The sequence below is a fragment of the Ahaetulla prasina genome, chromosome 6, assembly GCF_028640845.1.
Source record: "Ahaetulla prasina isolate Xishuangbanna chromosome 6, ASM2864084v1, whole genome shotgun sequence".
In the NCBI taxonomy this organism is placed as follows: domain Eukaryota; kingdom Metazoa; phylum Chordata; class Lepidosauria; order Squamata; family Colubridae; genus Ahaetulla; species Ahaetulla prasina.
Genome location: NC_080544.1, coordinates 42,077,368 through 42,099,439, shown reverse-complemented (window position 1 = coordinate 42,099,439; position 22,072 = coordinate 42,077,368). Strand labels below are relative to the sequence as shown.

Sequence of the window (22,072 nt, the reverse complement as noted above, 5' to 3'; positions counted from 1 at the left end):
AGTCCCTCTCTGTGGGAACATACCGGACGATGGGAGATAGAGGCCGGCAGTAGACGGTCCCGTAGATAGCCCGGTCCTAAGCCATGGAGCGCTTTAAAGGTGGTAACCAATACCTTGAAGCGCACCCGGAAAACAACAGGTAGCCAGTGCAGTCTGCGCAGGATAGGTGTTATGTGGGAGCTCCGAACCGCTCCCTCAATAACCCGCGCAGCCGCGTTCTGAACTAGCTGAAGTCTCCGGGTGCTCTTCAAGGGGAGCCCCATGTAGAGAGCATTGCAGTAGTCCAGGCGAGAGGTAACGAGAGCATGAGTGACTGTGCATAAGGCATCCCGGTCCAGGAAGGGACGCAACTGGCGGATCAGGCGAACCTGATAAAAAGCTCTCCTGGAGACGGTCGTCAAATGGTCTTCAAAGGACAACCGACCATCCAGGAGCACGCCCAAGTTGCGTACCTTCTCCATCGGGGCCAATGATTCACCCCCGACAGACAGCCGCATCTGCAGCTGACTGTACTGAGGTGCCGGCATCCACAGCCACTCCGTCTTGGAGGGATTAAGTTTGAGCCTGTTCCTCCCCATCCAGACCCGTACGGCTTCCAGACACCGGGACAGCACTTCGACAGCTTCACTGGGGTGGCCCGGGGTGGAAAAGTACAGCTGAGTATCATCAGCGTACAGTTGGTATCTCACCCCAAAGCCACTGATGATCTCACCCAGCGGCTTCATATAGATGTTGAACAGGAGGGGTGAGAGAATCGACCCCCTGCGGCACCCCACACATGAGGCACCTTGGAGTCGATCTCTGCCCCCCTGTCAACACCGTCTGCATCCGGTCAGAGAGGTAGGAGGAGAACCACCGATAAACGGTGCCTCCCACTCCCAACCCCTTCAACCGGCGCAGCAGGATACCATGGTCGATGGTATCAAAAGCCGCTGAGAGGTCTAATAGGACCAGGGCAGAGGAGTAACCCCTATCCCTAGCCCTCCAGAGATCATCCACCAGTGCGACCAAAGCTGTCTCAGTGCTGTATCCGGGCCGGAAGCCGGACTGGAACGGGTCTAGATAGACAGCTTCATCCAGGTACTGGGGTAGCTGACATGCCACCACACTCTCTACAACCTTCGCCGTGAAGCGAAGATTGGAGACTGGCCAGTAGTTCCCTAAAACAGCTGGGTCCAGGGAAGGCTTCTTGAGGAGGGGTCTCACCACCGCCTCTTTCAAGGCCGCGGGAAAGACCCCTTCCTGCAGAGAAGCATTTGTAATCCCCTGGAGCCAGCCTCGTGTCACCTCCTGAGTAGCCAGTACTAACCAGGAGGGGCACGGATCCAGTAAATATGTGGTGGCGTTCAGCCTACCCAGCAACCTGTCCATGTCCTCGGGAGTCATGGGATCAAAGTCATCCCAAACCATCTCAACAAGACGGGCCTCAGAACCCTTGCCTGGATCTACCCAATTTTGATCCAATCCGTCCCGAAGCTGAATGATTTTGTCATATAGATAACCGTTAAACTCCTCGGCATGCCCTTGTAGGAGGTCCTCCCGCCCCTCCTGTTGAAGGAGCGAGCGGGTCACCCGAAACAGGGCGGCCGGGCGGTTATCTGCCGACGCAATGAGGGAGGAAACGTAAGAACGCTTCGCAACCCTCATTGCCACTAGGTAGGTCCTACTATAGGACCTAACTAGTGTCCGGTCAGCCTCAGAGCGGCTGGATCTCCAGGCAATTTTCCTTTCAGACTTGCAAGATTCTGTTAATGTAGCTGTATAATAAAGTAGAATTAGCTTATCTGTTTTCTGTCTGGTTTACCTGGTATGGTTGACACTCCTACAGTACAAATACTCTTTTCATGGGCTTTCAAATTGGGGAACTTCTGTCAGAGTGGACATAGATATGTCAGGACATATCCATTGATATGATATTTATTTATTTATTTATTTATTTATTTTTCAAATTTATATACCGCCCTATCTCCCTAAGGACTCAGGGCGGTTCACAGGCAGTTAAAATACATATAAATACAAATTAAAAACAACAATTAAAAAACTTATTCTATTGCCGAATTTAAAAAACAATATAAATAATAAAAAACCCTTAAAACCAATAACTTTAAAATCTAATCCAGTCCCGCGCAGATGAATAAGTGCGTTTTAAGCTCGCGACGAAAGGTTCGGAGGTCCGGAAGTTGACGAAGTCCTGGGGGGAGTTCGTTCCAGAGGGTGGGAGCCCCCACAGAGAAGGCCCTTCCCCTGGGTGTCACCAGACGGCACTGCCTAGCTGACGGCACCCTGAGGAGTCCCTCTCTGTGGGAGCGCACGGGTCGGTGAGAGGTATTTGGTAGCAGTAGGCGGTCCCGTAAATAGCCCGGCCCTATGCCATGGAGCGCTTTAAAGATCCTGGGTTTTGTTTTCAAATGCTTGAAAATTGAATGAGACCTAGTTAAAGCTAACTTGTTCTCCATTGATTTCCAGATCTAAGCCTCAAGCTAAAGTTGTCATAATCTTTCTGCAGGAAAATACCTGTCACGTATATAAGCATTCAGATAACCACCTCTCTGTTTCCACCTTAAAATCCATCTGGAATTAAACCAATTTTAAATTGTTTTCAGTTTTGTTCCCTGCCTTTTCTCTTTGCAATTCTTCTTGCACATACAGTAGGCTAAGTTTAGTGAGTATGGATATAGTTGACCAGCATTAATGAGCAAATAGACCATATGGATTTTTTTTCTGAAAAGGCTAGAAAGGGCGGGGGGGTCAATTATTTATTTATTTTTATTTTATTTATTGATTTTGTCAAACACAACAATATATATAAGTATAAGCATGAAATAACCACACAAATTGAATACAACCAAAGGGAACATTAGGACAGGAACGGTAGGCACGCTGGTGCTCTTATGCTCTTATTTTATGTCTCAAAACTGAAGTTCACCATCCACTGACATCACAAAACTGTTCAAATTTTACACAAATATTAGCTCCTGATCACAATCCTGTTTGATCACAGTGGAGCTCACCTGGTGACAAGGCTAGTACTGAATCCACTTTAGGAAAATAATGAGAATAATCTTTATGGAAGCATTGTTCTTGTTTACATTATATGAAGAAAGAAATTAAAAGAAGTGGTTGTTTTAAAAGGATTTTCCCCATTCACTTTCTGGGCTGCTTTTTGTTATATTTAATTTGCATTTTTGTATTCATCCAATACAATAAGAAAAGTACAAAAGTAACAACTTTCAGGCATGTGCAAATTATTTTTGAGAACATGTCATGAGTACAGTCAAAATTCCTGCTAAGAAAAAAAAGGACTCAATTGATCATAATATAGCCAAAGGCTTATTTCTTTTTATTGCTGTGATTTTTAATCTGGAATTAGGTTATTTTATAGTGGCAAATCAAATTCCATCTTCAGCCCACTGCAATACAATTGTATAACTTTACACAATTAGAAGCCAGAATAGGTTCTTTATAAATTACAGATGACATGAGCTGAAAATAGACTGAATATTATATGACAATTGAAGTTCTTTTTTAGATTAACTGACAAATTCAACTTACTTCTTTGTTCTTCAGATATGGCACCCAGAACAGAGGAAAAATTGTTTTTGTTATGCTGAAAAAGCAAAGTTCTTCTCTCATGGACATTTTAAACATTCAAAGTAGAAAGTGTGTTACCTTTCCAGGACAGAAAGTAATGCAATGGTAACTTGCTGGGAATCCTTTGCTGTTTGCATAATCATCCTCCATGCTGCATATTTATTGCATCAAAGACATAGAGATCCAATACAGCAACTGAGTTTTAAGTCAGAAACCTCAATTTCTGAAGCAAATACAGACAAGGATTGAGTAAACAGGTTCTGGGGTTAGTTAATGAGAACTTACCAAGATAGATTTCATTAATAAAACAAGCATATCGTTCAGGATATATAAATTTTATATCATGTTTTTAGATTACACTACTACCAATGTTTAAGTCTAAAATAATTAGACATTTTGTACCCACTGGCTTAACAGGCACTATCAATTCTGCTTGAGGTGCAGAAATTTTCACAGTGAGCTTCAGTGAGCATTGTCACTGTTCTGCTGAGCCAACATCCATCATTCAATGTGATTACATCTACAATCAGACTTTATAATAGAAACAGCGCATTTATATTATCAGGGAACTCGTGTCTTGGACTTTGAAAGTAAGTGGCTCAGCATGGTTGAATTGCTATGTAGCAGCAGGAAACTGTTATCAGCATTGGACAAACTTTAGGAGATTATCCATTTTCATATAGAAATCACCTTGAGCACTTGGGGGTTTCAGTAAGTTAAATATACTTGGTGCTATTGATACAGAACTTTGATATAAAACGGCATGCAGAGAAACCTGATGATTTCTGAAGGGAAGCAGAGATACAGGTCAGCTTTCAGTTGATACCACTTTACAGTTGAATTCAGTGAAAATCAGCCCCTAAACGACATGCTTGATTGAACTTAGATCTGAGGGAGATGACCCTCAAACTCAATTAAGTTAAGGCCATAATTAAAGAGTGAACAGTCAGATTTGTTCTTTTTTCTTGCATGACTTCTTTCTGTGATCGCTAATTACTCCAGGATCAGAAAATGATCACATAGGGTGCTGTACATGCAGATTTGTTTTTCTCTTAGGATCAGGGTAGCTGATAATATTTTGTGGATAGATTCTACTATGAAATTTGCACTTGGGTTTTCATGAATGGAAATGGAGAACTGAGGTCTCTTCTAATCATTTGGCTTTGCTCCATAATAACTTGCACAGCCTGAATACAGTGCTTGATTAGGGTAATTGATGTGTTCTGTGCCATTCTTTAGGGGACGCACTGGCTCAGTTTGTTGATCAGAGCTTGTTGATCAAAAGGTTGGCAGTTCAGCGGTTCGAATCCCTAGTGCCACGTAACGAGGTGAGCTCCTGTTACGTGTCCCAGCTTCTGCCAACCTAGCAGTTCAAAAGCATGTAAAAAATGCAAGTAGAAAAATAGGGACCACCTTTAGTGGGAAGGTAACAGCATTCCCTGCGCCTTTGGCATTTAGTCATGCCAGCCACATGATCATGGAGACGTCTTCGGACAGCACTGGCTCTTCGGCTTTGAAACGGAGATGAGCATCGCCCCCTAGAGCCGGGAACGACTGGCACATATGTGCAAAAGGACCCTTTACCTTTACCTTTGCAGGAGTCAGAACCCAAAAGAGATAGTGCTATCAATTATCTCACTTCTTTAAACTCATTCATACCAATTCATACCACACGATACTGGGAAAAAGACAAATAGAATTTGCTTGAGGTCATAATAGCTTACTTGCAAAGGATTTTTGAAATTAAGTTGGCCACATTAAATTAGGCCAAGTATTACATATATTCTTCCCTGCTGTAGCCTTTAGATACGTTTCACATTGAAAGCAAGAAAATTAAGGCTGATACCTGTGTTCAGTTTAGATTTGTGTTGCAGTTTTGAAGCAATTTTACCCACAATGTTCAGAAACAATGAGAAGGAACAGATAGCCTATTAGAGTCCAGTAGAGTTAAAATTTGAGAACCAATAGCAGCAATGCAATTCAGACAAAGCAATAGTCTTACCCTAATCCAACGTCAATCGAGTCCAAATCTCTATCAATAGCTAAATTTCAAAGACAAGGGCCGGGGTGTGGCTCAGGCTGTAAGAAGCCTGTTATTAAAACACAGCTGCCTGCAATTATTTATTTATTTATTTATTTATTAATCGTATTTATATACCGCCCTATCTCCCGAAGGACTCAGGGCGGTTCACAGGCAAATAAAAACACATAAATACAAAGTAAAATAACAATTAAAAAACTTATTCTAAAAGGCCAAATGTTTAAAAATGTTAAAATGTTTAAAAACAATATAAAAAATAAAACCCATTTAAAACCCATAAATTTAAAATCTAATCCAGTCCTGCGCGAATGAATAAGTGTGTTTTAAGCTCGCGACGGAAGGTTCGGAGGTCCGGAAGTTGACGAAGTCCTGGGGGTAGTTCGTTCCAGAGGGTGGGAGCCCCCACAGAGAAAGCCCTTCCCCTGGGCGTCGCCAGATGACACTGCCTTGCTGACGGCACCCTGAGGAGTCCCTCTCTGTGAGAGCGCACGGGTCGGTGAGAGGTATTCGGTAGCAGTAGGCGGTCCCGTAAATAACCCGGCCCTATGCCATGGAGCGCTTTAAAGGTGGTTACCAAGACCTTGAAGCGCACCCGGAAGGCCACAGGTAGCCAGTGCAGTCTGCGCAGGATAGGTGTCATACGGGAGCCACGAGGGGCTCCCTCTATCACCCGCGCAGCCGCATTCTGGACTAACTGCAGCCTCCGGATGCCCTTCAGGGGGAGCCCCATGTAGAGAGCGTTGCAGTAATCCAGGCGAGATGTCACGAGGGCGTGAGTGACCGTGCATAGGGCATCCCGGTCTAGAAAGGGGCGCAACTGGCGCACCAGGCGAACCTGGTAGAACGCTCTCCTGGAGACGGCCGTCAAATGATCTTCTAGAGACAGCCGTTCATCCAGGAGGACGCCTGTTGCGCACCCTCTCCATGGGGGCCAATGACTCGCCCCCAACAGTCAGCCGTGGACTCAGCTGACTGTACCGGGATGCCGGCATCCACAGCCACTCTGTCTTGGAGGGATTGAGCTTGAGCCTGTTTCTCCCCATCCAGACCCGTACGGCTTCCAGACACCGGGACAGCACTTCGATAGCTTTGTTGGGGTGGCCCGGTGTGGAAAAGTACAGCTGGGTGTCATCCGCGTACAGCTGGTACCTCACACCGAAGCCACTGATGATCTCACCCAGCGGCTTCATATAGATGTTGAACAGAAGGGGCGAGAGAATCGACCCCTGTGGCACCCCACAAGTGAGGCGCCTCGGAGCCGACCTCTGCCCCCCTGTCAACACCATCTGTGACCGATCGGAGAGATAGGAGGAGAACCACCGATAAACGGTGCCTCCCACTCCCAATCCCTCCAACCGGCGCAGCAGGATACCATGGTCGATGGTATCAAAAGCCGCTGAGAGGTCTAATAGGACCAGGGCAGAGGAACAACCCCTATCCCTGGCCCTCCAGAGTTCATCCACCAACGCGGCCAAAGCCGTCTCCGTGCTGTAACCGGGCCGGAAACCGGACTGGAACGGGTCTAGATAGACAGTTTCATCCAGGTGTAAGGGAAACTGATATGCCACCATACTCTCTACAACCTTCGCCGTGAAGCGAAGGTTGGAGACCGGACGATAATTACCTAAAACAGCCGGGTCCAGGGAAGGCTTCTTGAGGAGGGGCCTCACCACCGCCTCTTTCAAGGCGGCCGGAAAGACACCCTCCACCAAAGAAGCACTCGTAATCGCCTGGAGCCAGCCTCGTGTCACCTCCTGAGTGGCCAGCACCAGCCAGGAGGGGCACGGGTCCAGTAAACACGTGGTGGCATTCAACCTACCCAACAACCTGTCCATGTCCTCGGGAGCCAATTACTGCAGGTTCTAGTCCCACCAGGTCCAAGGTTGACTTAGCCTTCCATCCTTTATAAGGTAGGTAAAATGAGGACCCAGATTGTTGGGGGGGCAATAAGTTGACTTTGTAAATATACAAATAGAATGATACTATTGCCTTACACACTGTAAGCCGCCCTGAGTCTTCAGAGAAGGGCGGGATATAAATGTAAATTTAAAAAAAAAAGGCATTAGCACCTCCAGTTTTTTGGCAAGGAGTGGACTTGAAACAAAATGCATGCAAGATGTGGCTGTCACAGCAAATTCCAGCACTGTACTGCACTCTGTTTAGTCACTAAACAGAGAAAACTCCCAGTCTTCTCCCCCAGATACCCAGCACCCATTGACCCTGATTTCTGGAGTCGTGCTACTTAAAGCACCAGCCTATTTGCATATAGATCAGAGGTGTCAAACTTATGTCATCATGGCGGTGTCACGTGACTTATTGGGACTTTTCCCCCTTTTGCTAAACTGGGCATGGGGGTGGCCATCACGTGACACATCGGCCTGTGGGCTGAGAGTTTGACAGCCCTGATATAGATAATCCTGCATTCTAGTTTTTCCCTTTCCTCTGGGTCTTTACAGCGTTATGGTGGATAAGACCTTGATTCAGAGTATAAAAGAAGAAAGACAAAATTTTACTTTATGTTGTGAACAGAGAATTAGCAGTCTTGATCTACTCTATTAAATGCTACATCTTGGCTTTCTTGGATGAAACATTCATAGTTCTGGAATATAACAGCAGATAGAGTTTAAAACTATTGTTTCCCCCACCCACCCCCTTTAACTAAAATCATGCTACTCAATCCTGTTTGGATCTCAGACAAGAGTCACAAAGGTATCTAGCAAGAAGGCTAGAAAAGAAAACAATAACTTGGATAGAGCTGTATTTTTAGTGATCTGTTTTCTTTTCTATTGCCATTTGGTTCATTCAGGACTTGAGCTCCTGATGACTCATCTGGGAATGTATTGGAGTTAATGAAGGAAAGATAAAACGGTGCCATTGTAGGTTAATATAAATAGAGAAGAGGTGGAAACTTTGTTCTATCACTGGGTTTATTCACAAAGACAGCTGTTACTTGTAGACATCATCTGATTTGATCAAATAATAAAACAAAGCAGCATACTATTTCTTTAAAATAAAGGAACCTAGTTTCCCAAATTTCTGTAGCATTTTCTTTCAAATGCTCATATGCTCAAAATGTTCTGCTGTTCCTGACATAACTTTTAATTCTGTTATATGAATGAAGAGGTTACAGCTGTTTGAGGATTCTTCTTGCTAGACAGCAGAGATACTAGATACTGATTTCCTGAAAGATAGTTTACCTTTTACTTTGAACTGGGTCCAAGTTAGGTCAAATTAAAATTGACAAAGCAAAACAGAACAGAATTGTAGAGCTGATGAATATCTCTAATAAGTGGAAGTATTATTTAAAGTGCAATGAATTTTGAATACAACAGAATTCTACAGCAGACTGATTAAACTATGCCACTGCATTTGATTTTAAATCACATATTTGTGTAAATCTTTATTGTACCTATATTGTACAATTCTGGAATAAAGCTGAATTAAAATTCTTATTTGGTGCCTTCAAGTCACCAAATAGTGTTAATCTCTATAGTTTTTTGCCAATATTTTTCAGAAATGTTTTACCTTTGCCTCCTTCCTGTGGCTGAGGGAAAGTGACTGGCTCAAAGTCAACCAGCTGTCTTCATGCCTAAAACAGGACTAGGACTTGTGGTTTCCCTGTTTCTGTACTGATGCTTTAACCACTACACCAAACTGGTTCTTGAAATAAACTTATCAATTATAATAATATCTATAGAAATTCAAGGCTTGACCCTTCAAATGCCAAGCCTAATAGTCTCTATTGTATTATCTTTATCTTTATCTTTTTCTTGTATCTCATGATATTATGTAAGTCAATGAACCTCACATGGCCGTAACTCCATACTTTATCTTGAAATAGTAGACTAATCAGTTTATCTTAAAGCAGAAGAAATAATCATATTAAAATAAAATCCCATCCTTGGGTGCACTGTCCAAAGGTCTCTCTCGTTCCTTCTTCTTAGAATACTTTGCCCGTTGGTAAAAAACAATGATGATAACAGTTGTAGCATTGAGGGCAATTATAAGAAGCATGATCCAGTAAGAATATCCGTATGAGTTGCTTTGTTCAACGCCTTTGGAAACTTTGCAATATTTGATGGCCAGCTCAGCAGACAGTTTATTTACTTCTACATTCACTGCAAACAATATTAGGTTTAAGAGACAGCAGATACCTAAAAGTAAAAAGAAAAGATTGCTGATATTGTGCATTTCTCTGTTATGTTTAGTTCCTTAAATGTAAAACATGCAGTCAGTCAATTGCTTCCAGAATGGATTGAGATACATAGCAAGGATCATTCACGTGGAGTTATATTTCTGCATACAAAATATTATAAAACAGCGTTCTATATCTCACATGTGTTGGGTGATAATTCTCATCGCCCACCCACCCCCAGTCATCACACTGTGATGGAGCTAGCAGAGTGTATTAATGGCCGAATGCCCTTCCTGTCACCAACGTGGAGTTTTGTTCAGCAGATATATTCTCACTGTTCCCAGAGAGAGAAATATCTGCCTCTACCTAGGATCGAATTCACAGACTCCTGATTGTGAGATGCGAGCTCCACTTCTAGGCCACCGCACCACTCCAGCCATCACACTTTGATGGTTTTGAACAATGGTTTTTGTAGTTCACGTGGAAAGGCCTGGGTTGTGGTAGCATTTTGCATAGGTTCTGCTGGGCGTTTATATATTTGATAATACAGTTTTCTCCCTTGCACAAATTATTTCAGTCCTGTTTTAAAAAGTAGGAATCTCTTGGGACGAATTCAGTATCAGAAATTGAGTTATTTTAGTAGCAGGATCATAAGGAGAGCAAAGTACATCAAAGAAAACCTGATGTAAGTCTAATAGAAGACTGAAGGGTTGTAGCTCCAGGGAAATGACTGAATGAGTTCATTTTACAGTATAACATTTCACTACTTTTGATGTATATAAAAGCAGTTTTCATCTGCAAGTATATTTCTATATTTTGTCTCTAAGCAATGTTTTTCTCTATTGCAATTTCACTCTTCAGGCTGCTCTCCTAAGAACTAAGGAAACCTCGTATTTTTTTCTTACTGGTTCAAGGAGCCAAAATAGACATGATATGAAAGATTAATGATCAGCTGGCCTAAGATTTTTAACTTTTAAGTAACTTTGGACTCAGATCTTTATAGGATCGGCAGTATGGGTGAATGGCATTTCTTCTGCGTCATTTCCATGATCTGGGTGATGCAATCAGCCAGTGGGCCTTTTGTTATATATAGATACATATATATATGTATATGTATGTATATATGCATATTTGGAGTATGATGCATTCCCCCCCACAAAAAAAAAGTGGCTGGAAATGTCTGTGCATCTTATACGGTGAATATTGCAGCGAGGGGGAGGAGGATTGGTGTGGCGCTGATCAGCTGTTCTAGAATGGGCAGCAGTGGTGGTGGCAATTGGGTGGCGGTGAACAGGTGGCAGCAAATGGGTAGTGGTGAATGGGCTGCAGAGAAGAGGCTGCAGGGCCAGATGGGCAGTGGCGGTGGCAAACAAGTCATGGCGAATGGGGCACAGCAAATGGGCCATGGTGGAGGTGGCGAATGGGCCACAGCAAATGGGCAGTGGCGGCAACCAAGTGGCAAATGAGCCGTGGTGAATGGGCTGCGAAAAATGGCCGTTGGCAAATGGGCCAGATGACTACCGTATGGATGCTGGGAGGCAGAGGCAGATTTTTTCCCCTTGTTTTCCTCCCCAAAAAGCTAGGTGCATTTTATAGTCTGGAGCATCTTATAGTCTGAAAAATACGATATATAGCAAAGTTACCAGTAGATTTGAGAAAGAATAAGGATTTTAGATTAGAAATACAGAAAGCAAGGAAAGACTTAATTCCCCTCTGCTTCTTCCTCCTCACCCTTCTTCCTCCTCTTCCTGTCTCTTCCTCTTCCTCCTCCTGTTCGTCCTGCATTCCAGCAGCTTTGCATATTACTTATTTAATTATTGTTTGTCCCCTAATAGGATTTAAAATCCAGAAAGAAGAACCCAAAGAATAATGAAAACTCATCTGTTTCTTGTAATGAGTAAAAGAGGCAAGAAAATAGTAGTACCACCCCTCAAGTTTAAAATACCATAAATCAGAGAAAGAACAAACCAATTGCAATGGTTATGTCAGCTACAAAGATTTCTTAAATTGCTCCTGTCCTGGTCCATGCTGGCTTGACTATAAGCTGACATTAAAAACAAAAATCCTTTCCTGCCTGGAAGCACTTCGGCAAAAGCTTGTACACACAGTTAAATTAAATTTATATTTATAAAATTATTATTTATTATTTATTATTTATTTAATTTTTATACCGCCCTTCTCCCGAAGGACTCAGGGCGGTGTACAGGCAAAAATAAAACAATACAATATACAGATTAAAATACCATTTAAAAAACTTATTTAAATTAGCCTGAGATTAAAAATTTTCATACTAAAAAACCCCATTTAAAATTAATAAAATTTCCCCTTAAAACTAATTTAAGCCAGCCCCGCGCGGATAAAGAGATGTGTTTTTAGTTCGCGACGAAATGTCCGAAGGTCAGGTATTTGACGTAGACCCGGGGGAAGCTCATTCCAGAGTGTGGGCGCCCCCACAGAGAAGGCCCTTCCCCTGGGGGCCGCCAGCCGGCATTGTTTGGCGGACGGCACCCTGATTATTAAATTAAATTAAAGCATCAAAGGTAGAAGGGTTTTTCCCCTGCCCTCAAATAGCTTGTAGGTATTGGGGGGGGGGCTATTTGAAAGCTGAGTATTTGAAAGAAGACGGGAAAATTCGTGAAATTTGCTCTATTTGAAAAATAAATAAATAGTTCAAGTGGCAAAAGTGGAAAGAAAAACAGCATTAAAAAAAACAACCCAACCCTTTCTGCCAGGTGTCACAGCAGCAGGGGCGGGTTCCAAATCCCATTGCTACCGGTTTGCTCATGTACGCGCACATGTGCAGAAGCATCTGGGCGGGTGGGCGGAGCCTCCCGCCACCACTGCTACCGGTTCGCCTGATCTGGTGCAAACTGGTAGCAACCCACCACTGGAAAGCAACACATTTTGGATTAAAAGGTGAAAGCAATACTGAATGAGATATTGTAACAGCCTCGGTAAAAAAATAATAATAATGAAGTCTAAAAGGTACTAGAGGTAACATTAAGCATTAGAGGTGGTCCTTTCTCTGGAAAGTAGGCAGTAAAGCAAAATGAAAGCACTCTAACCCAGATAGAAAAAAACACCTGAGCCATAATGGGGAGGGAATGTGTATTTTCTGATGATTGTTTTCAGAGAGAGCAGAGGATCACTAGAAGATTGTGGCTAATAATTATTACACCCATATTATTAATCTATATAGTCACTTCTGAACAGTATATATGACTATCAGACATACATATAAATACCCTTTTTTTACCACATTTTACAGATTTATATGGACCTTTTCCAGTAATTTTGTATAGGCACATAATGGGTTACATTTAAGCCAGTTTCCATGATGTTTGCTGATATTGAATGTAATTTGGATTATATTACAAAAGATAAAGCAATTCCAGAAGATAGTTTAAGATGTAAATTGGCATATATGAACCTTGATTACAATGAATAAAATGAGTCTTTTTGTTCGAAATATAATCCATAAAATGTTATCATTATGACTGCTCAAAGAATTAGTATTGTTAAGATTTAAACATAAAGCATTTAACATTAATTTTTAATGTTTAAAAATTAATGTTTTAATGCTTAATTTTTACTGGATTCACTTGGACTATAAAATTTGTTTTTATTTTATATTGTCTACTAATCTTTAATTAAAGGTGAGGAACATTTGTAAATTTGAAAGTTAACCAGAGATTATTTTTAATGTGATTCCTTAATGTGTTTTAAACCTGTTTGTACTTCCAGTTAATGAATTTAGTAAAATTTAATTGAATATTGATAAATATCAAGATGGTTGCCTTTGTGGTTTTTTTTCACTCTGAATTGCAATTGTTTGGTGTCTCAATGTAAGTGTATTAGATTATCAATTATTTGAAAACATATCTACTCAAATGTATATTACTTACAAGACACAGAATTCCAGGTATAAACTCCAATAGGCCCCAAAAATGTTTGGTATGGGTTACTGATGGCATTGTAACAGGTAAATCCAGAACTTAGGAAGGAACTCAGCATAGTTACAACCAGCAGAAATATAATTACACCATGGAAAATCTTCAAAATATAATTTCCTAGAGTATCTGCAACTGAAACATAATTATTTATAATTAGTATGACAAAATGCAGAGATAATATAAGTAATATCAATATAGACATATTTCACAGGAACCTGTTATCACCTTTTCTGACTAGCAAAACATTTAAAAGTATTAGTTTCTATCAACTGCAGCGATTCATTAGAGGCCTACAGTGGGTGGTTGGAAAAATAGCTACCAATCTTCTGATTTATTTATTTTTTTGCCATATATTAACATCACTCTCTCTACAACATCACCCCCCCTCCAACCTTTTGGGCACCCGCTACCCGTTCCATGGAGAGAGTTTTTCCATGGACTGGAGGGGGCGTGGTTTCACATGCCGTCTGCATCCTGTGGATGGGGCTTTGCTTGTTTGCTCGGCCCGGTTGCTGGCATGCTGTGGCCCGGTGGTGGTCCAGAGACTAGGGGTTGGGGATCTGCTCTACAATGTCCACATGAATGAATTGATTCCTGTAAAGGTAATGAAAAAAGTAAAAATGTAAAATTAAAGAAGCAATTGATGATAATGATGACTCATTTCAAATATGACTGTGCCGGGGGTGAAATGCTCCTGGTTTGGACCAGATCACCCAATCCGGTAGCAATGGCAGTAGTGGGTGGTTCGGAGAACCGGTAGAAAAAATCCCTGGCCCCGCCCCCTGCCCCTGCGTCATCATCAGAGGTGGTTTTTTAAAAACTTTTAAAAGCATTTTTTCTTCAGCCGAAAAAATGCTTTTAAAAGTTAAAAAAAAGCCTTTGATGATTGCGCGGATCAGCTGGGATCATCAGAGCCCTTTAAAAGTTTTTTTAAACAACCTCTTAGGCCAAAGAGATTGTTAAAAAAAAAGCTTTTAAAAGGCTCCTCTGGCGATCCCAGCTGAGTTGCCTGATCACCAGAACTTTTAAAAAACATGTTTTCTACCTTTTCAGCCGAAGAGGTTGTTAAAACAATCCTTTTAAGAGGTTCTGGCGATCAGGCAACTTCAGCTGGGATCGTCAGAGGAACCTTTTAAAATCTTTTTTTCCTCTGGCGATCCCAGCTGAGTTGCCTGATCATCACAGGCTTTTAAAATCATTTTTTACAACCTCTTACAACAGCCGCCGCCAATCACCCTGCCCCACTTGCCTAATTGCTACTTCTTTCTGGCTCGCTAAGCCTTTATTTGCTTCGGCTGCTGCAATCAGTTGCATCAGCTACCAACTGAATCTGCCTGCCTGCAATCCATCTGCTCAGTGAGCAACTCAATCTGCCTGTCTTCACTTGGGTAAATAAATGGGGGGGGGAGCGTTAAAAAATAATTAATTGGGGTTTTTTTAAGGAGTTGGGTTTTTTTAGACAGCAATTTAAAGTTAAGGAAGTTTTAAATTTAGCTGGCTGAGGAACTGTGGGAGTTGAAGTCCACAAACCTTAAAGTTTCTAAGGTTGGAAACCCCTGATCTAAAAAATATAAATTAAATAAAATAATAAAATAAAATATTTGTGCAGCTTTCTGAGATTTGGTGTGTTTCTGTAGTGTTTCACTCTAACTACACAAACACACAAAATCTCACAAAGCTGTATGTAGCATTTGTGTGTGTGTGAGTCAGTTGTGTTATGTTGTGTGTGTGTACAGTGTGAAAGTTGGTTTTTGAGCTTTTTGTGTCTGTGTGAAGTTCCTGCTTGTTGCAGGGGCCATTTTGGGTGAGGTGCAGCTGCTTTTACATTGTGTGTTGTGTTGTGTTGTGTTGTGTTGTGTTGTGTTGTGTTGTGTGTGTGTGTAAGGTGTGAAAGTTGGTTTTTGAGCTTTTTGTGTCTGTGTGAGGTTCCTGCTTGTTGCAGGGGCCATTTTGGGTGAAGTGCAGCTGCTTTTACATTGTGTGTGAGTCAGTTGTGTTGTGTTGTGTGGATCTAAAGTGTGAAAGTTGGTTTTTGGTACTTCTTATTGTTTTGTATACGTTATTGTTTTTATTATTTATTGTTATTGGCCATGCCCACCCAGTTATCTGACCACCAAGCCACGTCCACCAATTAAGCCACGCCCACAGAACCGATAGGGAAATTTTTTAGATTTCACCCCTGGACTGTGCATATTGAATTCTCTGCTCCCAATGGATATTGTCCAGATAAAATAAAACTGACACACTCATTAAATTAGGAAGGACTATTCTAGCTTTATAAAAACATTTACTGATTATTGTGCATGGGAGTTTATGACCAAGAGTTAGAATTTTGCAGATGGACTTTCCTCCATACAGTCATGGATTCTGCTAATTGTTTGGATAGGGCACATCTGTGCAGAATTGAATGCATACAGCTTTGTATGCAACGTTAGTGATGGTGCTTCTTTTTATAAAGATTCTGATCACATAAAGAAAATATGTGTAGTGTACATGTATATACATGTACAATTCATTTGGTTCATTAATCTCTATTGAGATCTTTGAGAATGTGGTTAGATTCCTGCCATGCATTCGTTATTCTTGGATCTGAATAGCATTAGGACAGGGGTGTCCAAACTTGGTCCCTTTAAGACTTTTGGACTTCAACTCCCAGAGTCCCTCAGCCAGCAAAGCTGGCTGAGGAACTCTGGGAGTTGAAGTCCAAAAGTCTTAAAGGGACCAAGTTTGGACACCCCTGCATTAGGACTTGTGGAAATTTGGAATCATTCTTAGCAGTCTTAGGAACCTTCTTCTCTTCCTCTCTTTTATTACTCACTGTATATAACCCCTGTATAAAAACCCTGGGAAAAGTCTTTGATTTTATTTCTTAATATTTCCAATTTCTTGAACGTAGTGGTAGAAACTGCTCCTGGTTTATCTTATTAGAATTGCTTTATAACAGGGATCTCCAACCTTGGTCCCTTTAAGACTTGTGGACTTCAACTCCCAGAGTCCCTCAGCCAGCAAAGCTGGCTGAGGAACTCTGGGAGTTGAAGTCCACAAGTCTTAAAGAGACCAAGGTTGTAGACCCCTGCTTTATAATTCTTTTATTTTCTGATGTTTGTGAGCTTACTTTATAAGTACAAGGTGTTGCTATACCTTTAATACACAACCTCTCTGTCTCTGTTTCCTGGTTTTTTTAAAAAAAAATCCTATGGGAGTAGTTAACCTCAAAATAATTTCCCTTGGAATCTATTTGTAGAATAAAACAGCAATGAAGCTGCAATCTGCTGGAGAGATTATTGCATGATGAAAGGCATATCACCTAGTTTCAACCATCTCATAATATCAAAGTAAACTTAAGAACAAGGCATTTGCTTCCCATTAAAATTTCACTAGTATATTTTTCTTTTCTGGAAAAAAAATAGAAGCCATTTGTAATCTGACATATAAAAGAAAACGAGAACATTTTGGCACAGCACTAATAATTTGATGTAGTGGTTTAATATTTCAAAGACATGATTATATTTTATCCCACAATTCTTTGCCAAAATCTTGTGTTTTAAAAAATAGAACAAAGAGACAAAAATATATTATTGTATGCATGTTTAAAATAAAAACAAAAGGCATGACTATTTTTGCTCAAATATATCCATTCAAACATAATAAAGCAAAATACTTATGCATTTTCTTAAATTGTCTATTGTTCACATCATGGCAAGTTCATCTTGAGAGTAGGCCATCTGTATGGGTGCACAGAAATGTTGTAAAGGAGTTTTTGATTTCGTTATAAAAATGTCAAATATTTATGCTTGCTTAGAAGTGGCTAAATGTTGGCAACATATTTTAAATCAAATGTAAACTGAACAAAATTGTTAGCCTCCTTTGACGTAAGGCTAAACATTTCAAACATAATGGGTTTGAATTATTTATTATTTAAAGGATTTATTTAAAAATAAAACGTTTTTAATATTGGGAGGTGAGGAATAACTTATGAAGTGCAGCATCTCATTCTAGATTCTGCTGGAAAGCCTAAGAAAGCCTACAGTCATTTATTACACAACATAAATCACAAATGGCAGACTAATAAGTGTCTGCTAGTTTAATTGTGTGTCGTGGTTTCCGCATTTAGAATGCAAAATGTAAGAGAAGAGTTCAAATTTATTGTTTAGTCAAGGAAGGCTCATGAGAAAACTGGAGGATAATATCAGATGCTTGTGGTAAGGCTACTAATTAACTGACCTTTTAATATTCAAGCAAATTGCTCTTGCCAACAAATTTCAAGCTACACAAGAAATGCTATGCACAATAGCCTCTGTATAATTCAAACTACAGGTCTTTGCATATTTAGTTCTCTTGCTAGCTTCCATCAAGAATGGCAGAAGATATATATTCAATTGTATTATGGTACATAACAAAATGTATTTTGTACTCTCACAAAATATGAAAAATAGTATGTGTTCTGATGTAAGAATTATTATTTATTACGTTCAGCATAGTCATCCACTCCACTGTGACATTCAATAAGGAGAAGCATCTTAATTTAATCTAATACATAGCTTTTAATAATGGTATTCATATATTAAGTATTGAAAACTGGCGGAAGGGGCTGTCAGCTCTTTGAGCTAGTCCAGACAAGCAACCGAAACCACGAGAACTAGCACTACCTCTGTTGCAAATTACAATAATAGAATCTTGCACTCCTCCCCTCTCTTTTATTATGCTTTTATTTTCCAGAGAACTAGGAAGGGTTCCTTCTAAGATGCTTTATCCAGCCCCATTCCTTTTGTGGGTTGAGATATCTCTTGTATGACTATTGTCTTGGCTATGGCACCACTTCTTAAGGTTATTCTCACAGTTCATTGTGGTGGGGAGGGTAAGTGACAAATGACCTTTGTCTTATTGTATTTTCTTTTCACAACTGTTAGCTTTGAGTTTGGAGGCTGTACTTAGCTATCATGTCTAATAATGTGGTTGGTACTGACACCACACTAAATGCTTTTGAGAATGACTGTGGTGGGACCTAGGTAGTAGCGTGGTCCTAATACAACTAGATCTCACCTTTCGTTGATGTGAATGATCAGTGATATCATCTGTATCACTTCTAACAGTTGGAATTGGGGTATATTGTGCTACAGTGATTTCATTCCCTTCTCATGAGTTGGTTTCATTTGGTGGTCATAGGAACAGAGAGGTTGAATGCTAAAGTTCTTCTTTATGGAACGCCCGAGGCTCTGCTTTCTCTCATCCCTCCTATTTAGTATGTAGCTGAAGTCACTGGAAGATGTCACCTCCTAGTCAAGGTCATTCAAACTTCTGTCTATATTAGTACACGACCCTGACCTCCTCCTAAACAGGAGATACATTTGAACATGGCCTTAGTGCTAAACATTATGAGACTATGAATGCAAAAAAAAAGACTGAGATGCAATCCTTATGAGATGCAGTCTGTCTGTGGTTTTGGATTTAGCTAGGCCAGTGATATTCATTCTTTAGTTATGGTCAGATTTGCATGCCTCTGGTCTGAATTAGTTTGTCTGAATAACATAACTACAGTACTATTTCAGTTGTACTGGTGATACTGATGTGGAGAGAGAATTTCTTTATTATTCTAGTTTAGTTTTACTGCTTAACCCTTTTCAGGGTTTGCAGTAGTAAAATAGAATAAAACCATATTAATTAACTGTTATTCCTTTATCATTAAAATAAACCTATATGATTATCTGATTTTATTTTATTGAATTTTACACAAGTGATTCTTGTCTGTGGCCCATCACAATTTCATTTGCATATTATTTAGTAAATCTATAAATAGGAATGTTCAATTTGTTCTACACTGTAAATAATGTAAGAAAGGCCAATATAATATAGAAAAGCCTCACTAAATGTAACAGTTAAAATCAAAGTACATTTGGATGGATCATAGCATCTCAAATAGGAACACTATATAGATTGATAAAAGATAGTTTTCTCTGAAAATAGCCTGCATAAAACTGAAAACTGCGAGGATCAGGATCTCTTTCACAATGATGCTTGTTCAGCAACTAGATTTTCTGATTTTCTCATATATGTTGATATTGGAAACATTTTATTAAAAAAATAAGAAAATAACAAGATAGCCAGAGGCAGATTAAAACAATTAAAATGACTGTCACATGCATCTACAAAACGGACAGGACTTTGATATCACTACCATTTTTATTTTTATTTTTTTACTGGGGCTTCCACTGGTCGAAGACCGATTAGGTTCCCAAAGTGATCAATCAGTTGGAGATGAGCATGATAAAACTTCAGCTTTTATTCAACAGCAACTGGGCTTCAGAAATATATTCTGAGTAATATGAGACAGTGTATGGCACTTTGATTAACACCTGTAAAAACTTTATCTTCATGTATAATTTTCTTATAAAGTTATCTAGATGATCTAATTGTTGAAGTAGTGCATTTATTCATTCAAAAATCATTATCAAAGTAAAATAACATTATTTATTTCACAAAACATTTGTTTTTTAATTTCTCTTAGCTTTATCCACACTCACATTTTTTTTACTTTTCAGTAATTGTTTCCTCATCTCATATATTCCTAGTCTGCTTCTCCTGCTGCTACTCCTATTGGATTGCTGGAAATATGGAACTATTTGATTAATTATTGGTAGTTTCATCTTCCAAGATTTTTTGGGGAAAAAACAATCCAAGTGATGCTATTGCTACATCGCATTTGACTGAATTCTAGGTTTAGTGAAATGCACCTTTGTAATTACCTGAAAATTTACAATAATGCACATTGTATACAAGACATTTATTCACATAATTATTATTCTACTATTATTGATATAGCTAGTACATTGCCAGGTTTTTAAACTTGGCTTGTAAAAACTTTTTATAGTGTATTTATTGTACAACAATTTCCTCTTGAGTGAAAGACATTATTGTAAATATAAATGCTTTACAGTATTATATAAACAATGAATACGTGGCCGAAATTTTAACAAACCTAGCTACTCCCAACAATAGGAGGGAGGGAGAGAGAGAGAGAGAAAGAAAGAAAAAGAAAGAGAGAAATTTTAGTCAATGACCAGCATTATTGCCTTCACTTGTTATTTACCTTGAAAACTGCTGTGAGGTAAACTAATTCCAGGGGATACATCTGAGCAAACTCCTTGGAAAAGTCCATATGTAATTTTTAGCTTCATATTGGGATTTTCTTTCAGATTGGTAATGTCACTTGACACCCAGTTTTTAGTTGCAAGCACAATGCAAACAATAACAAAAGAGCACAGGCTGGTGAAAAAAGCAGAGGCAAACATCAGGGTCTTTCGCCTGGATGGCATTGTGTCAGAAAGAGAAGAGAGTTTTCCTAAACTATAATAAGGTTTGTCCACCAACACGGAATTCTGCAATTCTTTTGATGAGGATCCCAGTCTATGAAGATTTTGCCACTCTTCCTGAAAAATGAGAGCACATTGCCTACACCATAAACTTTGTACTAACAGTAATGGTAATAAAGAAATATAATAGCTGAACTTTGGTCTGCAGTAAAAAACATTACCATGGTGACAAGAAAAATACTCAATTCATGACATGCTGAGACTTTCAAAATAAAGCCTCAAAGTCAAACTTCATCTCCATAAGGTGAATGATGAAACAATTATTTATAGTGTCACCCAGAATGCATATTTCTACAATTTTTGGGGGTGGGGGACCACCTGGTTTTAAAAAACACATGGCAAGATTAAGAACTGCTTCATTTTGGAAGATCTGAATACTCCACCCACTTTTAGGACAAAATGGTTGTTTAGCAAAGTGATTGCTAAGTGAAAGCATGACTCTGCTTACCACCTTATTTCAGCTTTCCTTGGCTTTTACAGGTCTGCAAAGATCATAAATGCAAGGATTGCTCACAAAGTTAATTTTTCACCACTAGACCATTTGCACCACTACAGACTATTTGCAGTTGTAGCTGCAAATGGTCTGTACAAGGCAGTCCGTAAACAACGACTCCCTGTATACCTTCCTGCAACCACTGAGTGCCAGTACATAGATGGTTCCTAAAGATAATGTGTTGTACATAAAAATCTAAGTTGTGAAGTTCTGTCAGGTCAATTCCCAATAGAGAGCTTGAACCGTAGATTAACTAAGCTATCCATATCTTCGGAGCCTCAATAAAGGATAAAATTTATCACATGGTGCTCAGTATGTTACTGTAGATACATGGTAGCCACACTTTCAATTATCATTAGAAATTGAACTGTAGAAGTAGTGATACAAATATTAAAAAAACAATGTCACACTAGGGAAATTCCTCAGTAACCATTCTTTGGATTTCCTTGCATGTTGATTGATTGCACAGCTTTTGGAATGCAGAATCCT

The 22,072-nt window shown here is 40.0% G+C and overlaps 2 protein-coding genes across 2 annotated transcripts in view; one reads left to right on the top strand and one right to left on the bottom strand.

The window, feature by feature from the left end:
• Positions 1-9,514: 9,514 nt before the first annotated feature.
• On the bottom strand, positions 9,515-21,033 carry CLRN3 (clarin 3). Its single transcript, XM_058187972.1, has 3 exons — positions 20,808-21,033; positions 13,673-13,852; positions 9,515-9,786 (listed from the first exon to the last, which is right to left on the bottom strand). The coding sequence occupies exons 1-3, from the start codon at positions 21,031-21,033 to the stop codon at positions 9,515-9,517; spliced, it is 678 nt and encodes a 225-aa protein (XP_058043955.1).
• The window catches only part of PTPRE (protein tyrosine phosphatase receptor type E), a 155,122-nt gene continuing 151,578 nt past the window's right edge, over positions 18,529-22,072 (top strand). The window contains exon 1 of the mRNA XM_058187969.1: positions 18,529-18,578. The gene's annotated coding sequence lies outside the window, so the exon portion shown is untranslated. The remainder of the gene's footprint in view (positions 18,579-22,072) is intronic.